This window comes from Eptesicus fuscus, chromosome 20 (genome assembly GCF_027574615.1).
Source record: "Eptesicus fuscus isolate TK198812 chromosome 20, DD_ASM_mEF_20220401, whole genome shotgun sequence".
Taxonomy (NCBI): Eukaryota; Metazoa; Chordata; class Mammalia; order Chiroptera; family Vespertilionidae; genus Eptesicus; species Eptesicus fuscus.
Genome location: NC_072492.1, coordinates 10020982 through 10037994, shown reverse-complemented (window position 1 = coordinate 10037994; position 17013 = coordinate 10020982). Strand labels below are relative to the sequence as shown.

The 17013-nt window shown below is 54.6% G+C and overlaps 2 protein-coding genes across 2 annotated transcripts in view; both read right to left on the bottom strand.

Moving 5' to 3' along the window:
* Positions 1-851: 851 nt before the first annotated feature.
* On the bottom strand, positions 852-2891 carry MFSD6L (major facilitator superfamily domain containing 6 like). Its single transcript, XM_008153590.3, has one exon. The coding sequence runs from the start codon at positions 2839-2841 to the stop codon at positions 1060-1062; it is 1782 nt and encodes a 593-aa protein (XP_008151812.2). The 5' UTR covers positions 2842-2891; the 3' UTR covers positions 852-1059.
* A 1582-nt stretch (positions 2892-4473) lies between these two features.
* PIK3R6 (phosphoinositide-3-kinase regulatory subunit 6) overlaps positions 4474-17013 on the bottom strand; it is a 38597-nt gene continuing 26057 nt past the window's right edge. Inside the window, exons 14-21 of the mRNA XM_054709224.1 lie at positions 14801-14911; positions 13149-13239; positions 12864-12934; positions 12379-12469; positions 12181-12187; positions 9856-9964; positions 5646-5758; positions 4474-5125 (exon numbers count right to left, since the gene is read on the bottom strand). Of these exons, the coding sequence (XP_054565199.1) occupies positions 4969-5125; positions 5646-5758; positions 9856-9964; positions 12181-12187; positions 12379-12469; positions 12864-12934; positions 13149-13239; positions 14801-14911 (750 nt within the window). The 3' untranslated portion in view covers positions 4474-4968. The remainder of the gene's footprint in view (positions 5126-5645; positions 5759-9855; positions 9965-12180; positions 12188-12378; positions 12470-12863; positions 12935-13148; positions 13240-14800; positions 14912-17013) is intronic.

Sequence of the window (17013 nt, the reverse complement as noted above, 5' to 3'; positions counted from 1 at the left end):
TTAAAAGAACAAAGTTGTTAGAACCACGACTACCGTATTTTCCGGCGTATAAGATGACTTTTTAACCCAGGAAAATCTTCTATACGCCCAGTCGTCTTATACGCCGGAAAATACGGTAATCCATTGGACATTCTGGGTGTGTCCCCTTCCCCAGCTATGAGACATTTTCTGTGTTTGAGGCCCTTTCTAAATCCCATATCCTATACTTACCTGATTATAAGATAGAAGAATTGGGCTCTGGGGGGCTGGTCCCTGGAATAAAGGACCATTTTCTGGGATGTGGGGAGGGTTTGCAAAGGCACCCCACCAAGTGATTAGGCACAGGTGCCGTGTGGACTACCTGTGGCATCGGATCTGAACCCACAGAGGCCGCCGCACTTTTGAACTCAAGCAGAGGTGGGGTGTGTGAAATGCGAGTCCAAAGGACATTGCCTTTGCTCTGACATAAGAATGGAAGGCAGTTCTAAGGATTCTATCCCTGGTGACACTCACATTTGAGAGTAAGAATGAAACCTATGAACTCCCACCCCCTCTCCCCCGGACAAAGTACATTTCCATCATCATCTCTTATTGAAAACTTAAGTACCTGGGTCTGAGTGTGGGCACCTGTGTATCAGTGGGGGAGGGGAGGAGAGAGAGCTCTGGTTTTCATTACAATTCTCACCTGCCCAAGCATGGCTTTAATAGGATCAGGCGCATGCCCTTTAGGACCTGCAGGAATGCACAAGACTCAGCAAAGCCAGGTGCTCCCTCTGCTGCTGGAATCCTGCAGGCCCCACAGTCACCCTGGCACTCCCAGTTTGATGTGAGCGCTCCCGCCACGGCCGGATTCAGCAGTATCAGATCCATACTGGTAAAGCTCTGGCAAACCTCATAGCCCAAAAGGCAGTGACCACAGAGGGAACTTGGTTTTTTAGCAAATGTTTTTTTTTCCTCCATGACCTTTTACAAAATTGAACTGCCATCAGACGAGGAGAGGAACCCGTGGGGCTCCCGCATCGGCGTGCTTTCTCTCCCCCGAGGCCCGTGGAGCCCCGGCAGGACTCGGGGACTCCGTCCTCAGCAGGCTGAGCTCTGTCCAGTCCTTTGGCTCCTTCCCACACTGGCCTTCACAAGCCAATCCCGCTCGGTCCCCTGCTCGGAGTCGCTTGTGTCACTTGCCTCCACGACCAGCAGCTTGGAGTAGCTGATCTTCTGCTCCTGGGGCAGGCGGGGCTGGACGGACAGGAAGAGGGCCAGCCAGAGCCCCAGGACCGCGCAGCTGGCCTGGTAGAGCACCGGCAGGCTGAAGCGCCACACCACGAAGCCCCCCACGAAGCTGCCCAGGCTGGCCCCGGCCCCATAGAAGTGGCCTCGGAACATGGCACTCAGCGGTCTCTCCGTTCCGGGGGTGGCCAGGTCCTCTATGGAAGCGCCCACTGCCCACCACAGAGCCCCGCTGCTGAGGGCACTCAGGGCCTGCACGGGGAGCACGGACCACCAGCTCCAGAGGAAAGAGTAGTACAACAGCTGCCCCGCGAGGCAGCCCAGCCCCAGCCCTATCGTGCCCGGCCTGGACAGTTTCCTAAGCACCGTGGTTCTGAACGGGTGAAGCAGAATCTCCCCCAGCAAGCCCAGGGCGACGGAGAAACCCATCACCAGCTCGCTGCTGCCCTGGTCTTGCATGTGCCAGAACAGAAAGTTCTGGACGGTGCTGGTGACGGCTCCTGTCAGAAAGACAGTGACGGCCAGGAGGACGAGGCGGGGGTCGCCCTCCACCAGAGACAGCGCCTTGCTGGTTTTGCAGCGGGGCTCCCGGCGCCTGCCGATGGGGACGGGGAAAACGGTGCTCACCGGCAAAGCCAGGGTGCTGAGCAGCGCGTAGCCGTAGAAGGACACCGCACCCCGGGGGCCGCCGGTCTTCAGGGAGCAGCCCAGCTGCTCCACCGCGGCCGCGATGCCGCACACGCCCGCCGCCGTGCCCAGCAGCTTCCAGACCCAAAGGTTTCTGTGCCGGTCGGTGGCGTCCACAAAATCCAGGTACTCAAATAGGCTGTCGTCCGCCACCTGCTCCAGAGGGGCCGCCAGCAGCTCCCAGAACACCAAGGACACCAAGCCGGGAATGAAAGTCCGCCGCCACCCTTCCACGGACAGGCCCAGGGTCCCCGAGTTCCCCTGGGTGGCGGACACATTGGCCGGACTTCGCAGCGCGGGACCCCCAGCGAGCAGAGGGAGGGCGCTGCTGACCCCCTTAAAGGCACCTTCCCAGGGAGTCGCTTCCCTCCCTGACGGGACAGGATGGAGGACTTCGGACGTGGTCCAGGCTCCTTCCACGGGGCCCACGGAGTTTCCGGGCAGGTGACTGGAAGGCGCCTGGACACCTGCCGCGGGTCCTTTGCTGAAGCCGGAGGCGCGGCTGACCCCAGCACCCCTCCGGGCCGGGAGGCTGGAGCCGGGCTCCTGGGCCGGGGTGAAGTTCACAGCCGGCGCCGCCTCCGCCGGCGGGACTGCGGGGGTCGCGCCGTGGCCCGCGTGACAGGAGCGGTGCCCCAGGTCTCCGTCCAGCGGCGGCACCAGCAGCACCAGAAGGCTGGCTCCCACCGAGCCCAGCAGCGAGCCGGCGAGCAGCACCCTCCTCCTCCGGTGGCTGTGGGCCAGGAAGGCGCAGAAGGGAGCCCAGAAGGCTGCGGTCAGGTGCTTGCTGCCCATCAGGATGCCCACCCAGGGCGCGGCCAAACCCAGCTGCCTCAGGTAGAGGGTCAGGAACGGCGTCACGGAGGCATCCCGGGCCCCACACACCAAGTGGAAGAGCCCGGCCACTCCCAGCGCCCGGCGGATGTCCCATTGGGGGTTGGCGCTCATGGCTGCCTGGCGCCTGGGACCCAGGCTGCGGAGGGGGAGCTGCGCGGGGCGGCGGGGCAGCGGGCCGGGGAGGGAGGCTCGCGCCGAGGTGCGAGCGGACCCCGCCTCCGGTCTCGCTCTGAGCCCTGGTCACCTGGTCAACGGCCGCCCCCGCCCCCCTATGTCCGGCCTCCCGCCCGGAAGTGGCCCCGCCCTGAGGGACGGTGCACCTGGGGGCGGGGCCCGCGCACCTGCGGCCGCACCTGCTGCGTCCTGGTCCTCCCAGGCCCGGCACTGCTGGCTCTCCCCCGCACCTGCCACCTGCCACCTGCCGTGTCCCGGTCCGTCCTCCTGGGCCGGACACTGCTGCCTCTCCTCCCCCCCCCCCCCCTGCCACCTGCCACCTGCCGCGCCCCCGTCCTCCCAGGCCGGGCACTGCTGGCTCTCCCCCGCACCTGCCGCCCCCGTCCTCCCAGGCCGGGCACTGCTGGCTCTCCCCCTGCCCCTGCCACCTGCCACCTGCCACGTCCCGGTCCGTCCTCCTGGGCTGGGCACTGCTGGCTCTCCCCCGCACCTGCCGCTTGTACAGGTGCTGCGCTCCAAGCTGAGCCCCTGCGACCCCGGCTGTTCCGTTCAGTGTCTCTCAGTCTCTCACGAGCCTGAGTTTGATCCCTGAACTGCTTCAGGCGAGTGAAACTATCGGGGAGGCGGAGAGTGAATATAGAAGTCAAATTCCTTCCTCATCTTCAGGATTTACTCAAATGCCAGGACCACCTGTTACTGTTAGGGACTGCCCCAGGCCACCCTCACTGAGATACCAACCCCACCCCTCGCAGACTCGCACCCTCCCGTTCTCCCCAGCAGGTACTGCCCAGCACACGATCGATGGGGCTCTTTATCACTCGTTATCTTGTTTGTCACCCGCCCCTGTCCAATCAAAGCTCCAGAAGGCAGCTATGTTTGTCCCCAGGGCTCAGAGCTGCTTCACTGGATGTGGGTGCCCCTTGGAAGGGGCATGGCTGGGTGACACCATCCTCTTCAGTTGGGACCACCCCCAGGGAGGGCTTGGCAGCTGAAGGCTGTCTTGGAGTGGCACTCCACACCCCATCCCGGCATCCATCTAGACCCGGAAAGGGTTCGTTCTAATCTACACCTAGGATGTCCAACTCGGGAGTTCACACTCCAGAGGAGGTTAGCTAACATTTACTTAACAAGCCACATCCAGAGACAGGGTTGCTCACAGCACCAAATCTGGTTGGGGGAGGGGGGAGTCGGGGTGCGGGTGTATGCGTGGCAGGATTTGGTCTACAATTTGCTTTCGTTGCAAGCTGGACAGGGTGGGCTCAAGCCTCGCCTTTATGTTCTCTGTATTCCTCTCTCCCCCACCCACAGCTAGTCCTGGGGGCGAGGGAACTGGTTCTGGGCCACTGACCTTCCCTGTGTTACACTGGCTGTGAGTGTTTGAACTCAAGAGCCAGCATTTTGCTGTCTCTAATCTCTTCTCCAAAACTAGCCTGCATTCCCACCTCTGTTTTGGGAGTCCCTACGTCAACGTGTGGTCAGGAGACACTACCTGGCCCGAGTGGATTCACAGGGTAGTCCTGCCCCCAGTCCCTATTAAAATATAAACACTACCGGTGCTAGATAAGAGCAGAAACACGTTAGTGTGCATTTATTGAATCTGACACTCTCCTCTCAACCGAGAGACGCCCGGGGGTGGGTGAGGTGGGCAGAGGGGAGGGAGCAGACATGGGAGGCAGAGGGGGTGTAGTTGCCTTTGTCTACTTCCCATTTCCCCCCAGGACACGGGGCCCTGACCAAAACAGCAGCTGTCACTGTGGTTTTAAGGGCTGGCTGGAAGCTTGAGTGGGAGAGGCGGGAATGGGAAGGAGCGGGCAGCTGTGCAAGGAGCTGGGCTTGTGTGTGTGCAGCTTTGCCCGGACATCCTTGGGCCTTCATTGTGGGCTCCATCAACCTCACGGCCAGCCTCCTTGTGCTCCAGGCACTCGCTGGCTCCTAGCTGGGGCCAGTCCAGGGCAGCCTGGCCTTGCTCTGGCCATTGGTGTGAGTATTTGGACTGGTGGGTAGTGTGTCCTTCCTCGTGGGCCAGCAGCTCTCAGACTTAGCGCGTCCACTGCCCCTTCAGGCTCACTGGACGATGCCGGAGAACGTGTTGATGGGCATGAGAAGGGGCTTGGGCTTGGCTTTGGTCCTTTCCATCTCCTTCTGCTGGTGTGAGCTGAGCCAGAGCGCCTTGGACTTCTGGACCCCGGAACATGGCTCTGGGCAGGGGGCCACCTCGAATCTGTGAGTGGAGAGAGACTTGCTTAGGAAACCGATCTCAGGGGTCAAATCTGCCAGCGACTTTAAAGGGTATCAAGGTGGGGGCCCCATAGAGGGAGGAGGAAGCATCAGGACAAGAAAGAGCCCCCTGGGCCGAGGGCGCACACTGGGAGAGGAGAGCATGCCTGGATGGGTCACTGTGTCTGCCTTCTTTACCCAACCAGGGTCACAGGAACTGGGCACAGCGGCCACAGCAGGGCAGCTTGTGCTGCAGGGGGAAGTGCCAGGACCGGGCATGGGATCAGGAGGGCTGCAGCTGCAGGTTCATGGGAATCTCGGCCACTCGGGGTGAGCCGTTCATTTGCCCTTCTTCCTGGATTCAAGTCACAGGACAACGGCCCAAGTTCACACCCACCAGGAACACCTGCCTGGCCTCAGGATCTGCCTCTGGCAAGGCTGGAGGCGGGAGATGGGAGGGGCTGGCTTCTGCTAGGTTTGCCCAGTGGGGCACGCAGCCCAAGAGGTGGCGGGCCCAGCCTCACCTGACCACATCCCTGAAAGTGCGCCGATTGTCCTTGTCCAGCCACAGTGTCAGCAGCCTCTGGTCCTGGCTCTGGATCTGCACGTTGGCCGCATGGAAGGTGTTTGTCACTGTCTGCAACAAAGAGACAGCTCCAGCATCACCTCTGTGGCAGGCGGCCCTGCCAACGTCTCCTCCCGAACACGGGTGTGTTTTTTCCATCCAGCGCACGGGTCCCGGCTCTCTTCCTGCAAGTGACTCGGCAGTGGCAGTCCTGCAGAAATCGCTTCCAGGCCGCTCTGGTCCCCGCGGGCCTTGGGGTTTCTGCAGTCCTTCTCCCAACCTGCCATCCTTAATTCAGAACACAGCCCGGGCTGCTGTGGCCAGTGCTTGCCAGGATATGACGTGGCCTGAGCGCTCCCATATGACAGGCTAACGATGGGTGGAATTTTCTAAGTCCTGACCCCCCCAGTTCCATGTTGGATTACATACAAAATTATTTACCTGGGACAGAGACAGGGCATCTAGAAAGAGGCCACCTACCCCCCAGGACTTAGATCAGGCCTTATCGCTTTGTATCCTGGAATTGTCTGGGGGCCAGATATGGGCGGAAGGAATCCACCCTCTGCACAGGGAACCTGGGCCAAGGTGTTCAGCCTTCCGTGCCCCAAAGCCCTACGTGGCTTCTCTAGGAAGTACCCAGGGCCAAAGGAAAGCATCTCTCTAACCTCCCACCTCAGGGGGCCTCTCGGAGAGGACCTCTCCCCCCAGCAGGGAATTGGAGCTGCCTGGCTGCAGGTGGGACTTCAGAAGGCCTTTCCAGTCACTGGCCCAACCCACGTGCAGCTTTGGGTGACTCCTCACCACAGAACAGTGGAGTGCTAGAGCCTGGGACACTGGTCCAAGTGTTCTCAGCCCTGGCTGCTCATAAGAATCATCTTTCAAAACATAAAATTAGAGATTCTGACTTAAATGGTCTGGAGTTCAGCCAGGCGTGATTTTGTGTTAGAGAGAGAGAGAGACAGAGAGAGATGTATGTGCCCTGACTGGGGATTGAACCTGAAACCCGTTGGTGTACCAGATGATGCTCCAACCAACTGAGCCTCCCAGCCAGGGCCAGGCATGAGCATTTTAAAATAAGCTCCCCATTGTAGGCCTGGCTGGGAACCACTGAGCTCACCTACCTCTGCACTGTCATAGAGCAGCGGCACCAGCAGCAGCCTACACGGGGGTGGGAGGATGGGGTGTCAAGCATGTCCTGGCATCTCTGCTGCAGTTTTGGGGGCGGGGGTAGGCCAGCCAGAAATCTATGGGCAGAGTGTGCAAGAGTCTCGCGGGAGGAGGGTCAAAGCCCAGACTCTACAGCCAGACGCCCGGGTTCTCATCCTGGCTCTGCCCCGTATTAGCTGTGTGACCTTGCACATATTTCTCAGTCTCTTCGTGCTTTAGTTTCTCCCCTATTTAGGGAAAATGTGGCAATAATAGCAGCCACTTTGTAGGTCGGTTGTGGAGATGAAAAGACAGTATATGTTAAGCACCTGGGACATAACAAGCTGTTTATTAATGATCATTTTTCAAGAAGGAGCTGGCATAAGTGATGGCCTCCGCCGTCAGAGGAGAAGGGAACAAACCCACGGTGGGTTCTTTCACTCCTCAGCCTGCCTCCTGGCCCCGGCCCCCTCCTTCCACCACTCTATAGACTGGGCCACAGGGGAAGTTCACGGTCAGCCAGAGTGAGGGTATTCCGGCTCCAAGAACAGAAGGGCTTTGTGAGTCTGAGCAGGGGGGCTGTGGGGAAAAACAAGATGCACCCAAATCTTTCTAAGACAGAGGGTAGCACAAAGGGAGAGGGGCTTTCCCCTGCGATGCAACAGAGCCTGCGGCAGCTTAGGTGCCCTGGCGCTCTCGGTCATGGCGGGCAGGTGTGGCCCGGGGGCTAGGGGAGAGGCGGTGGACCCTAGTGGAAACAGACCAGACGGCCAGCTGGTGATTATGGGCACTCAGATGTCATCCAAGACCTTCCAGAAAGACCTGGACAGACTGCAGGGAGGCTGGGGTCCTGGTGAGCTGGGGGCTGGGGAAAAGCCACGGGCATTCAGTGTGACATGGGTGATGCCCCACCTGACATGACCCAGCCGGTGAGGTTCCCACAGAGGGGAAGGCAGAGGTTTGCAGGGACTGACTGTGGCCACTGAAGGGCTGCGCTGAGTGTCTGCCCGCAGGACCTCGGCCACCATGGCCCTGCCCCGTAGATAACCAGAGCGGTCTTGGGGCCTTTCCCACGTGCCTGCATGCAGGCAGCTGCCTTTGTTTCCCCTTGAGGGTCTGCACCCCTAGACACACCCAATCTGCCGGCTTTGGCCTGTGAGGTTCGAAGGAGTCTTGGCTGTCCATCTACAAATGTGGCCGTGGAGGTCAGTGGAGAGGACCCGATGCAGGATTTGCAAAGGCTGCCAGTCTGAGCTCATGAGGGGATGAGCAAAAGGCTGCCAGTTGTTTCCTGCCTTCTACACCCCAACGCCCAAATGTTACCATTCTCCACTAATTTCCTAAATCAAAGTTCCAATCCAGCCTCAACAGTGTCATTTCGGCCCCTTAAACTCACCAAGCCTCGATGCCCGAGCCCTGCTGCTCTCAGAGCCCGGAACACCTTCACTCCGCTGACCGTGAACTTCCCCTGTGGCCTAGTGTTCATCACCTGACCCATTTGTACAGAACATGCACGTGCACCGGCTCCAAGAGGAAAGCGCAGTGACCGGAGTTTCCCCCAGCGAGTCGGTGCAGGAGTAAAATGCGAAAAGCCCACAACCAGGTTGTTTAAAGAGGCCATTAAAAGCAGAAAGCATCGTAAGACACTGACTTCAAAGAGGAAATACATGCGGGTACATGGGTCCACCTCGGAGCTGACAGGTTAAACACAGAGCTGTCCCTGGGAAGGGAGACTCCAGCTCAGCACAGCAGACCTCTTAGCCAATCAGAGCTCTCCTACAGTGGAGGGGCTGCCTCAGGAAGAGTGAGCTGTTCGGGATGAGAGCTTGTAGGGGTGAAGGATGGACCAGCTGACCCAGCAAGCACCTGGAGGGGCCAGACAGCACGCTGAGTGCTGGCGAGAGCAGGGAGCACTCAGACAAGGGCCTGCGTGTAGGAGCTCATGGTCCATGGACACACAAAGGCCGTCACATGTGGTGGTGTAAGTGCTTCTATGGCTGCGTCCCCGAGGCTTTCCGGGGGCGCAGGGGTGGGGCACCTCGCTCACTGGGGAGTGGAGGGTGGGGTGGGAGGAGGATGTGGAGGGAAGGGAAAAGATCAGGACGGGTCTCCAGGGGGAGTTGACACCTGAATTTCATATAAAAGGAGAAATGGGAGTTACGAAAGGAAGATGGGGAAGAGGAAGGGAGGAATGGGGTTTCAGGCCAAGCACAGTGCAGAAGCAAGGCCCAGGGGCATGACCACTGGACACTTTAAGAACCCTGGTGTCAAGGGCCTGCAGGGTGGCCAGAGTCGTGGATGGAGAGGAAGAGGAGCAAGCTATGCCACACGGAAGAGTTTCTGCCCTTTTGCCATGGAGAATGGGAAATGGCAGAGGGTTTTGAGCATGAAGTGATGTGTCCAAGTTCTGTTTAGAAAGGTCTTTGGGGCAGAGGTGTGGAAGGTGGGCCTAAGGGGTGGATCCAAAGTGAGGATCTGCCTGGTAGTTGAGGGTATCTAAGAACATGGTTCAGTGTAATCATGGGATCCAAGGCCCAGCTAAGTAGGGAAGTGAAGCCCGGAGAGGCCATCAGGTAGGGAGAAGATGGGTGAGTCTGTATCAATAGGGAATCCATATCAAGAAGTATGGATAAGGGCAAAGGGCAATGAGGTTGAAAGAGCTGGTTTGATTTGGTCAAAGGTCACCTAGCTGGACCTACAGTGTTTAGGAGTCTGGCAGTTGTGCAGTACAGGGGATGCCAGAATGCCTATTTTGTAGTTACCTCCATATGTCTTAGGTCTTCAGAGGGCCAGCAGGGGGGGGGGACAAGGCCTTCACTCTCATAATACTCTATTTATGCCAGTTCATGCTCAATAGTTCAAATCGACTGATTGGAAAGCAGATTCTTTCTGATAGGAAGACCCATTTCCATAGCAAAGGCTCAGAAAGGCTCACAAGTCCTTCCTCTGAACACCCATCCCCCTGTGCTCCCACCACCTGCCCTATTTGAACATCCCCAGTTCCCGTTCTACCCAGTACTTACAGAGAAGGACCTTCCCGCCAAGTTGGACGACTTGACAACTTCTGTCACGTTAACACTCAGGCATGTGTGGTCTGTAAGGGAGAAACATTTTGGGGGGAAGTGGGTGGGACTTGAAAGGGGAAGGAATGAGATGGGGGGGCGGGCAGCTATGAATGGGCCTTCAGGGAAGTAGGACAGTTTGAGATTCTAGGTCCTAAGAAGACTCCCTCTCCCCACATGAACCTTCTCCCACATTCTGCTTAGCCCCTTCCTGACTCCACCTTGGTCCCAGCCACGTTTCTGTTCCTTCCTGATTATATTATCCATTTCCCTCCCCTGGAGAATCCACAAGTTTCCACATCCTCAGGCATAGCAGCCAACCAGATCCCTTTCTTCATGCCCTCGGCACCCTTTTCCAATGGGAGAAAGTTCTGTTGAGCTTCCTCGCGGCTCCTGGGAAGGAACCCAGCCCAGGATGTGTGTGCAACGAAGCACCACGGAGCGGGAGGAGCGCAGCACTCCTGGCAGCCTGAGCGCCTTCCCTGGGCGTGGGAATGGTGTCTAACGTGTCCAGGTCATATGTGCCTGCTCCCAGGCTCCCTTCTCCCTGCTAAGGAGGGTTCTTCCATTTCTATGCCTGAGGCGGGTCTGGCCTCAGTCCTGACAAGGTTTTGTGATGGAAGACTTGGAGGAGGCATAAGCTAGAATGGGGGTGGGCAGTGTGAGTCTTGTGAAGGAGAGAGAAGAAATACAAATTTAACAAGAAGTTAAGATTATCACTTACTACATGCACATAAATTAGTATCTTAGCTCCATTTTAGAAGTGAGAAAACAGGTAGAGCGGTCACAAGTAACTTGCCCAGGTCACGCAGCGGTAAGTGACCAAGCTGGCTCCGAAGCCCTCCCTTCCGGTCCTAGAATCAGTGCTTTCGACTCCCCGCACCTCACCTCTCGGTTAGAGCTATTGCCAAAGTCACACGCCCCCTTCACGGTGGGCGTTAAGGACCTACAAGTAAAGGATGTCTCGTGTCCGATACACCAGGAATGTCTGGCTATGACAGAGCTTCGTGTCATCCACAAATTCAACCCGCCTGGAAGCCATTTTATCAGGAAGTGATCAAAGCAACAAATTATTTCTTGAGTGTCCTCTTTGTGATAGATGCCAAGACGATTTAGGAGCGATGATGCCCATAAATAAACACAAATGCTTTACAGGACAGATGTCATAAATGGAGAGCTAGTAAAGCCGCACAGGAGAGGAGGGAGTGAGGCATACTCCTCATAGGCTTCCAGGCTGGCTAATGTGTATTTTCAGTCTGTGTTTCTTCTGAAACATTCCAGATTCATTCATTCTTTTTAAAAAATAGATATATTTTATTGATTTCAGAGAGATAGAAACATCAATGATGAGAGAGAATCATCGATTGACTGCCTCCTGCACGCCCCCTACTGGGAATCGAGCCTGAAACCCAGGCATGTGCCCTTGACCAGAATCGAACCCCGGACCCTTCAGTCCTCAGGCCGATGCTCTATCCGCTGAGCCAAACCAGTTCGGGCTCATTCATTCTTTTTAAAACAAATTTTTGGGTATAAAGTAGCATTTCTTTTATTCAGTAAATGTTTACTGAGTACCTACTATGTGCCAGGACGTGTGCTAGGCACTGGGGGTAGAGCAGTGAGCAAGATACATTTCTGCCTGGTGAACTGTTTGCTCTGGAACAACCTTCTATATGCATCTGTGGCTCACAGCCTGGACGCCTGGCCTGCTGAGATTTGGAGGTTGCAGAGGAAGTGCGAGGAACAGAGTGAGGAACACGGGCTCTTGTGTGAGGTGTGGCCTTGGGCAAGTTATTTCATTTTCTTCAGTTTCCTCTCCAGTAAAAAGTTGCTAGTACGAATAATGCCTATGCCATCGGGTTAATATGCTTACAGGAATGGATATGTTTGACAGAGAACATAACCTGGCCTCTGAGCAATGTGTGTGGTGGTTAGAAATCCACATCACCAACCTTTCCGTTATTCCAGAGGCCAGGGCGCTCACAGGAACAGCTCACATTTATAACCTATGCATATAATTATATGCACATAAACTGGTGTCTTCTATGATCTCAATTTTAGACTTAGATAATTAGGTAATGATCTTCATATCAATAGATATCTGTCATTCTATAATTAGTAGATACTTTGGATTAGTAGTGCCCTTTGTGACCTGGAGGGTCCCTTCCCAATGGAACAGCCTTCAAAATAAAAATTTCCAAATAAAACTCTAGCCCTGCAGCCCCTCCTGTGGTCCCTCAGCCTTCATCAGGCCTCAGACGCGCAATCCAGAGCTAGGGAGCAGCCAGCCCGCTCACTGCTCAGCATCTGAGGGCGGGGGCTGCGCTTCACTCCAGCAGCCTGAGTAGGTGCTCAACCACGTTCAGTGACCCCAGGGCTGGGGTGGGAGGCCTCCCCTGGTTCACCTCCCCTCCTGTCACTGGACCCTCTATCCTCCGCCCTCTTGTCCCTTCGCCCTCTCTCTGCTCTGCTTTCCCAGCTCCTTACCTTCAGTGTCACTGGCTGGAAGGGCCTTCAGGACCAGCCCGGTGGCCCTCAGGGAAATGGTAACCTCTCGGGTCCGGTGGCTGAGCAGGGCCTGGGGAGGGAGATCAGGCGTAGATGGCGGCCCTCACATCCTCACATCAACAGTCTCACTTCCAGCCCCTGCCTCGAGTTTTATCTGTGTCATCAATGCCCAATAAGGGGGACAGGAAAAGGGCTTAGAGCACCCTCAGCCCCGGGGCACGTGAAGCCTTCTAGGCCCAAAGGACGAGGAAGAGGCCAGCCCCTTGTTCCTGAAATCAGGTCCCCTCCTTGTCCACCTGTGAGGCCACTGGTAACCCTCACATTCCTACCGAACTCTCTGGAAGCTGGGACACGGGGCAGTGGCCGGAAAAGGGCAGAAGGCTCCTCTGGCTCTGTTTTCCCTCCCAGTGCTCCTGACACCTGCTTCCATCCAGCCGCACCTCCTGACCACACCCACCACTGACCTTCTGGTAGCTCAGGGAGAGCTCAGCCCCTGGGGCCTCAGCCGCGCCTCTCCTCCTGGGGGAGAAACCATCTGAGGGAAGATGAGAAGAGGCTGAAGGTGGGAGGTCCTCTTCGGACCCCAGCTTCCCCAGCTCCCTGAGCCTCAGGGGGGCCAGGCTGCCCTTCCCTCTGGGCAAGCTTGGAGGGACCCAAGGTCACCTCAGTATTCAGCCAAAACAGGTGGGGAAATGGGGCTTGGGGAAGCTGAGTCAGGGCAGCTTTGGAAAAGGGGAACAGATGCTCACCTTTGGGGAGTTTGGAGTCTTGGATCTTCACCTTCAGCTCAGTGAGGAAAATGTCCTCTGTGGAGTCTTGGCTCAGGTCACCGAAGAAGATCTGGAGAGCCGGGGGAGGGCGGGTAGAGGAGTGAGGGGGAGGAGGGGGAGAAGGCTGGCTCCCTGCCACAGGCAGCTCCCCCTGCAACCCCGGAGCCCAAGGATGTGGGTGGCTGGGAGAGTGTATAGAAGCTGTCAGAGTCCCCCCGCCCCTCCTGCCAATGCTGGATTCTGAGTGGCATCCAGGGATGACCTGGATCTGACTCTGTCCATCTACCTACACACATATCATATGTACAGCCAATCATAGATTTATAAATAGTGGAGAAAAGTACGATTGAAACCCAAACTACTGAAACCACCACTAAGGTGGGTGGCAGGAGCGGGGGACACAATTCACACGGGGGAGGGTAGTAAAGTCTCTTGTAGAGCCTGGTAGGGGAGGATGAAAGGGTGAGGGCCAGAAAGGAGGACCTGATGGTCCTCGATGTGCACAGAGAAGCCGGGGCTGCAGGAGCCAAGGGCTAGTGAGAGCTGATTTGCTCTCAGGGAGACTCCGAGGAAACTTGGGGGTAGGAGTGGCTCCTGAGGGAAGAGGGACAGAGCAGAGGGAATTGGCAAGAGGGAGGATGTTGGAACAACAGGGAAGAGTAGCCACAGGATTCTCAAAAGAACAGGGATGGAGAGAGGAAAAAAGTGTCTGCAAGAGGCCAGGAGCTGGCCTGGCTCTCACAGCGAGGTCTCTGTGTTCTGTTGACCATAAACCATTTCACAGACGACAACATTGTTAGGCGAGGCCCCTCTGTGACTGTGATGCGCCAAGACAGAAAGGGGACCATGCCACTGTCACGTCTGAACACAGGCAAAAATGGGAAGACTGTGCAGGCCACAGCCCTGCCCCTCCCCTCCCAGCAAATAGTGAGTGGCTGCTGTTTCTTAGCGCCAAAGAGTAACACTTAAAATGACTGAGATGCCCAGTCATAGAATCATTCCTGCTTCCTGACAGCATTCGATCCAGAGCAAAGTCAGATTTTTTGGAGCCTTCTCCAAAGTCACCGGCAGGAGGCCGAACGCTGTAAGTTCTAACAGTCCCCTTCTGAGATGCCTCGAGGTTCTCCAGGGGTGTGGCCCCCCTCACTCAGCAAGTCGGAAAACTCATCTCTGTCTGGGGGGGCCTTCAGCTGAGGGCAGTGGCAGCTGCTGAATCTTTCAATGTTTGCATCGCTGCGATGTTTACTCCCTGTACCAGGGACCTCGGAGAGTTTTTCCCCCATTTGTCTCTTTTGTGTTGTTTTGGTTTGCATTTTAAAAACCAAGGAAAAGTCCTAAATCCTTTATTTAGGTCAAGATCAAGGAGGCAATGAAGAAAAGATCTCCCCCAGGAAGCAGAGTGTAAGCCAGAAGGACTTCCACAGGAAGCTAGAGGCAGAGGTGGCCACTGGAAACTAGCCTGCAGGCGCTCACAGAAATCCAGGGAGAAATCCAGTAAGAAGGTAAAATGAACAGCCCAGGGTCTCTGGGTGGGTTTATGACGAGCACCCCGGTAACCTGTGTTTCCCCTGAGCCAGGCACTCAGGGTGGGGGCCTGGGGCCCAGCAGGCTGCCCCAGGTGGAAAGCTTACCTTGACTGTGTAGAGCTGGAAATAGATGGGCTGGGTGCCCATGCGGACATAGTAGGTGATGACATCCAGGATGAAGGGGTCTACAGTCTGGGATGTGTCCAGGGAGGGAGGCTGTGAGGGAGACAGAGAATGTTTTCAACGACCTCCTTCTAGGCTACTGTGGGAGGTGCCACTTCCTTAACAGAGAAACCCCATAGCCCCCACCTATCCTCTGTGATGCACTAGCCCAGCTGGTCCTTCAGCACAGTCCAAGCCTTTCCTACCACCTGGTTTCCACTCTAGTCAAAATATGCCTGTGCAGAACCCCACGTCCCCAGGGACTCAGATTCACTGTAATTGCACCAAGACATACTTGGTACCTCTACATGCAAAGCATTGTGCTGGGTGCTTGGGGTTAACAAGATGCCTGAGAATATAACTAATCACGAACGAGTCTGGACTGGGTTCTAGGTTTGGATTAGCTACTCACTACCCTTGGGCGTGAGAAGTTGAACCAGAAGGTGATGTCTCCTTCAGTTCTGGTGGTAGCTGAATATATTAATAAACTAACTACTTTTTACATATTATTGGGAAGGGACTCGTGCAATGTCCTAAAGACCACCCCCCCCCCCCCCCGAGCCCCATATAATTCTAAAGCATAATAATTTGGTGTTTTAGGTAAACAGAACAGAATGTCTACATAGAATCTGATAGCATCAGAGTTGGAAATAAACTCAGAGTGTACCTAACCCATCTATGTATGGTCCTATAAGATCTCCTCTGATTCTCACATCTGATCTATTGAGTACTGTTCCCTTCAAAAAGGTTATGCTGAAGAACTATGACCTTATTCTAATCATGCTGCATTCCTCACACTGTATCCAGTCTCTTCATGTAGAAACTGCTTTTGGAGTAAGTGTAAGGGTCATACAAATTGTTAATTATAAGGAGAAGGATAGCAGGGGAAAACCAAAATCTTATATGTGTCCTGGCAGGGGGAAACACTACCAATAAAGGTACATAGTTTTGAGGAAACGGTATTTTAATACCTAGCTAAATAGTCTTTCATGTATACGCAGACATTTTTTAGATAAGCAATAATTCAGAAAACATGCCTCCCCCCCCAACATCTTTATTCAAATAAAAGATATAAGAAGGCACCCCAATCAACCAGGCACTAAAGCAAAATGGAGATCTCAATGAAGTGGCAAGTTTGAAAATAAATACGTAAAAATCAGTAAGTCCCTTTTATACTAGCAGTAACACCATCCAAAAACAATGGGAGAAAAATACCATCCTCACTTGCAAGGAAAAACTATTAAACGTGAGGATAAATTAAGCAAGAAATGGGTCAAATCTATATGCTGAGAACTGCACAACTATCATGAGGGGTATACAAGAAGACCTTAATAATTAGAGTTATACTTTGGTCTCAGAGAAGGTGACTTAATATGCTAAAGATGCTAATTCTCCTTCAAACGCCAACCAATGTCCCAAGGGAATTAAAAATAAAATAAAGCCCCGGCCGGTGTGGCTCAGTTGGTTGGGTGACGGTCCTGTACACCAAAAGGTTGCAGGTTGGATTCCCAGTCAGGGCACATGCCCAGGTTGATCCCTGGTAGGGAGCATGCAGGAGGCAGCTGAGTGATGTTTTGCTCACACATCAATATTTCTCTCTCTGTGTCCCTCTCCCTCTAAAGAAAATCAATAAAACATTTTTAAAAAATGAAAACAAAATTCTGAAACCAACCATAAATAAGCACATTCTGAAAAGTTTTGAGAAAGAAGAGTAATGGGGTAAGCTTACCCTGACAGCTATTAAAATATAAAAGTGCTAATTTGTACAGAACTGAATAGGTCAATGAGAAAGAATAGGTATCCAGAAATAAACTCAAGCATATGTTAGAATTTAGTAAATGATGAGAGTGGCATTTCAGATGGATGGAGCAAGATGGTTTATGCAATAAATAGCTTAGGAAAACTGCTAACCATTTGGAAAAAAGAAAATTACATACTCCACACTAAACACTGAAATTAATTGCAGATAGGTTATTTAAATGTAAAAGTGGAGATGTTAAAAGTATTAGGGTAAATTATCAGTGAAAATTTATTTAATCTTGGATACAATTTAATCAGTAGAGAAGTCCTTTCAAAACATAAAAGTGCTATGTATGTCTACATAAATGTATTAAACTTTTGATGATCAAAAGCTCTATTGACATAATTGATAGGCA

Coding starts and splice junctions, on each gene's coding strand:
- MFSD6L (XM_008153590.3), bottom strand. CDS start 2,841: ATGAGCGCCAACCCCCAATGGGACATCCGCCGGGCGCTGGGAGTGGCC.